Source organism: Engraulis encrasicolus, chromosome 15 (genome assembly GCF_034702125.1).
Source record: "Engraulis encrasicolus isolate BLACKSEA-1 chromosome 15, IST_EnEncr_1.0, whole genome shotgun sequence".
In the NCBI taxonomy this organism is placed as follows: domain Eukaryota; kingdom Metazoa; phylum Chordata; class Actinopteri; order Clupeiformes; family Engraulidae; genus Engraulis; species Engraulis encrasicolus.
The window spans coordinates 22881753-22886752 of NC_085871.1; the positions used below are offsets into that span (position 1 = coordinate 22881753).

The following is a 5000-nucleotide window of genomic DNA, read 5'->3' on the forward strand; positions in this document are numbered from 1 at the left end:
CTTCAGGATACGCTTGTTCTTCTGCACCTGGCTCTGGACACGGAGAGAGAGAGAGAGAGAGAGAGAGAGAGAGAGAGAGAGAGAGAGAGAGAGAGAGAGAGAGAGTGAGAGAGTGTGAGAGTGAGAGTGAGAGTGAGAGAGTGAGAGAGAGAGAGAGAGAGAGAGAGAGAGAGAGAGAGAGAGAGAGAGAGAGAAGAAGAAGCTCTGTTGTAAGAATAGTGTTCATGGCACTTATGCCCAAGCTCAGAAGACAAAACATCCTAAAGCAAGAAGTTATTGGGCTTAAGAAAAAAACCGGCCAGTACAAAGCCTGAAAAATGCATGGGACTTCATGGAAACCACTAGCTTCAAATGCCAAGCACTGGTTGCATGACCAAGTGATAGATTGTGTGTGCGTGTGTATGTGTATGTTTTTCCTTACCTCCACAGGAGGCTTGAAGCTGGCGCTGTGCGTGTTGTGGGCGATGTTCTTCGTTTGGTGGCTGTGTGTGTGTGTGTGTGTGTGTGTGTCTGTGTGTGTCTGTGTGTGTGGGTGTGTGTATACATCCTTACCTCCACAGGAGGCTTGAAGCTGGCGCTGTGCGTATTATAAGCGATGTTCTTGGTGTGCAGGCTGTTCTCCTTGATGCGCAGTAGCGTCTGCACGTCGTCGCTGTACTGGTTGCTGCTGGCCTCCTCGTAGCGGTCCATCCACACCTTCATCTTGCTCTCCCACAGGGAGCCGCACTCACTCGGGTCCACATCCGGCGCAGAACCCTGACAGGGGAGAGGAGAGGACAGACCACACGCACGCACGCACACACACACACACACACACACGACACACGACACACAACACAGTTGAGATGATGCTGATGCAGACAGGCAATTATATTATACAGAACTTGCATTGGTCAGACAGTGATGTATGCGTGTACACCAGGGGTGGTCATGTCCCCACCAGTCACTGTGGCAGGTAGATTCTAAAATCTACCAGTCACTTACAATTTTTACCAGTCACCATTTTTAACAGTTCATATTCAACCATTCCAAACATTGTAATGCCAAGTAAGATCATTTTCTGATCAATACTTGTTTCAGGTCATCAATTCAGTTATTGTGACGCCAATTACTCTTTTCATTACCAATTTGCTTAAACCTTTGATGTTGGTTGCTGCGTATAATTCAGCATTAACCTGGGTGCCAGTAGAAAAATTTCACCGGTCAAGGTGACTGGTGGGTTGACATATTTCAGCCGCCAAAGACGAAGTTCACCCGTCATTGGCAGGTGGACAGGTGCTTATTTCCATCCCTGGTGTACACGCAAACACACAAATGTCCAAACAGGGGTCACTAGCCTCTTACCTTTACTCTTGAGGATTTCCGTGACCCCTCCCGGAAGGCCTGTGGAATAGACCATACAAACAGAGACATTAGTCATATAGACATGTGGCATATAGACATTAGTGTGAGAGTGCTAGTGTGCAGTATGGCGTGTGGTGGCACTGTCCCCTTCTTGGCATGTGCGATGGGGACCAGCCTCTACTAATTGACATTATACATATCATGGTCCAATTTCATACATATGGTGTGTGTGTGTGTGTGTGTGTGTGTGTGTGTGTGTGTGTGTGTGTGTGTGTGTGTGTGTGTGTGTGTGTGTGTGTGTGTGTGTGTGTGTGTGTGTGTGTGTGTGTGTGTGTGTGGGCAACGTTATGTGACCTTCATGTAGGGGTGGGCGATATGGACAAAAAAAGTTATCTCGATAATTTTTTGAATTTTCACGATAACGATAATTTGACGATAATTTCCAAAATTCCGGGGGGGGGGATCAATATGTACCGTAATATGGGAATTTGGCATGGCAGGGAAGGGTGAGTAAAGCAGAATATTGCAAGCTACACATGTATGCTGTCTATGATTTGTGCATGATTCCAGACTAATTTCAATTCTGCACTGGAGGTAGTAGTGCTGCATTTGTGTTTCAACTGGGGAGGGACAGAGAGTTGGGAAAAAATGCTGTGCTGAAGAGCTTTCACTTTTTGAATTTAATAATATGCATATGCTGGACTGTAAAGTAATACTTCATCACTTGTCATGAAAACATATCCATGTTAATAAAAAAAATAGTTTTATGATGTATTGCTAATGACTCTGTTACTTAGAGGACAGTCATGGAAACAGTGCATTTGTAGATAGGAATCAGAACCTAACTATGGCAGCTGCAAATTGCATGTGTTTTGCAATGTGATTTCACACATTGTAATTTAACTCACTGCGCGAGTCTAACTTAACATTACTTTTCCACCTAAGCAGTTATGATATCTATACATGCAGGTGGGTGTTTGAGTAGTGAGTAACAGCCAATCTATTTGTAGAGAACAACATTGCTTAGCTTAGTTCGCTAACTAGCATGCTAACGCGATTTCTCAGACCAGAGACAAAGCTATTTCTCTTCCTAACTATTTGGCTTTCCATAATCACAGACAGTTGCGGATTAAAGCACATAGTTCCAAAACGCCCTCAGCATCATGCAATGGCTGGTTTAATGGTTGAATTCCTCATGTAAATCCACCATTTGGATAACAGCAACTGTCCTTCACTGCCCAGCAGCAGAAGCGTTGCAGGAGTGACACACGAGATCTCTTTCTCTCCGTCTGCTAAAAACGCTGCAGCCCGTCCCCCTCAGCACTGTCTGCTCATTGGTTCACTGACTCACAGACTCCAGTTCACAACAACATTACTATTGGCTCAAAGGCTTGGCTGTCGTCGCTGTCTGGAGGAGTCCTGTCACAGCGCTTTGTTGAGTTTAGCGACTTCATAAAAATATCTCGATATTGCAAAATTACTCATCGTCAAAACAACATTCACGATAACTTCGCAGACGATATGTATCGCCCACCCTTACCTTCATGGTGTGGCGTGGTGAGGTGAGGGTAATGGCCCGTAGTGTTTAATACTTTCTTGGCGCGTGCGGTGGGGACCGGCCCCTTGATATCTACTAATTGACATTATACGTACATATGATCCATTATTATACATATGGTGTGTGTGTGTGTGTATGTGTGTGTGTGTGTGTGTGTGTGTGTGTGTGTGTGTGTGTGTGTGTGTGTGTGTGTGTGTGACGTGGGTGTGTGTGTGTGCCTACCTTTTTGGCGCGTGCGGTGGGGGGCGGCTCCTTGTCTCCGCTCTTCTTGCGCTTCTTGTCGGCCTGCTTGTTGCCCCCCAGGCGACCGGTGGTGAGCGTCAGCGTGGTGGGCGTGTGCTGGAAGGTGGAGTACAGCTCCAGGGGCACCTCGTCACCGCTCTCCGTCGCACTCGTGTCCCCATCTGATCACACACACACGCACACACGATATTACATCACATTACACTTAGCTGATGCCTTTATCCAAAGCCACTTACTTATTTATTACAGGGTATTGGTTACAGTCCCCGGAGCAATGTGGTGCCTTGCTCATAGATGGAGGTTAAGGGAGAGGTAAGGGTGGGATTCGAACCGGAAACCCTCTGATCTTTACACAATTACACAACTACGTTATTAGTGTCCACATTTCATTATAAATGTACATAGGTACATACAGTGCCTAGCATACATGAGTACAATTGTTTAGAAAAGTAACAGTTTGAATATATTTTATTTATTATTTTATGAATATCAATATATATTTTTGAACAATACATATTGAAATATTATTCAAAGGGAGTAAACATTTATGCAGGGAAACACACACACACAAACTGTCCATTAGCCTCCAGAGAATGTTCACCTTCAGCACCCACCCACTCTCCCTGAGCATAACAAGATGAAATAAAATTTCCATTAGGGATGCTGCTGCTAATTCAAAAACACCATGGCAACACGGTGCTGGGATGCGCACACACACACACACACACACACACACATACAGTTGGCTGAGATTCACACACACAAACACAGACACACACACACACACTTGGCTGCGGTTCAGATGATTCACTGGCTGTACCCTGTTTGACATTGCTGCTTGGTGCAGTTCTCTACAATGCCCAGCAGGGGGAGGTATGCAACAGGAGCCAGAGGGAGAGCGGTGGGTGGCCATGTTCACAGCGGCGCTGTGTCAGGACTAGTCCGCACCTTGGCCTGGCATTGGCATTGTAGTGTGAGCGTGTGTGCAGAATCGTTTCAGTGTGTGTGTGTGTGTGTGTGTGTGTGTGTGTGTGTGTGTGTGTGTGTGTGTGTGTGTGTGTGTGTGTGTGTGTGTGTGTGAATGCATTTCTGTATGTATCTTTTATGTATCCACGTTTTTTAATTCATAATACCTTTTTATGTGCATTTATTTGCTAGGAATATCTTTTTTATTTGTGAAGTTGCTTTCAATGTATAAAATGGGCAATATAAACAAACTTGCCTTGCCTATCTGCAAACGTAAACATGTGTTCACAGCATTCCATACATCCTGGTTGGATAATATTTAGCCTGATTGTAAGTATGGTAGACATTCGGGTGAGTGATTAATAGGGCAGCAGTGTGTTGCTGCGTTGGTGGTGTTGGTATTTGGAGACTCACTGGGTCCTCATGGGTGCCTGTTTAATATTTAACGAGCGTAACACGGGCACACCCTCTGTACTACTGCCCTCCACACTAAAGCAGGTCACAGGGTGAGATATACAGAGGAGCGACACGGAGGAGGAGGGAGAGAGAGAGAGAGAGAGAGAGAGAGAGAGAGAGAGAGAGAGAGAGAGAGAGAGATAGATAGAGAGAGAGAGAGAGAGAGAGAGAGAGAGAGAGAGAGAGAGAGAGATAGAGAGAGAGAGAGAGAGAGATAGAGATAGAGATAGAGAGAGAGATAGAGATAGAGATAGAGAGAGAGAGAGAGAGAGAGAGAGAGAGAGAAAGGTACAGAGAGACGAAGAGAGCGATAGACCCTCAGCTGCCTCCGTGTGGTCACATGACGTCTCCAACTACAACATACCACAACATGCGTTCTCACCCTGTCCTGTGTTCCTTTGCCAAAAAACCCTGAAGCCACTGAGAGTCGGTT

The 5000-nt window shown here is 45.6% G+C and overlaps 1 protein-coding gene across 1 annotated transcript in view; it reads right to left on the bottom strand.

Moving 5' to 3' along the window:
- kmt2e (lysine (K)-specific methyltransferase 2E) overlaps positions 1-5000 on the bottom strand; it is a 72842-nt gene that overhangs the window by 21152 nt on the left and 46690 nt on the right. Inside the window, exons 6-9 of the mRNA XM_063217234.1 lie at positions 3125-3306; positions 1345-1383; positions 553-756; positions 1-33 (exon numbers count right to left, since the gene is read on the bottom strand). The exon at positions 1-33 is cut by the window's left edge and continues 98 nt beyond it. Of these exons, the coding sequence (XP_063073304.1) occupies positions 1-33; positions 553-756; positions 1345-1383; positions 3125-3306 (458 nt within the window). The remainder of the gene's footprint in view (positions 34-552; positions 757-1344; positions 1384-3124; positions 3307-5000) is intronic.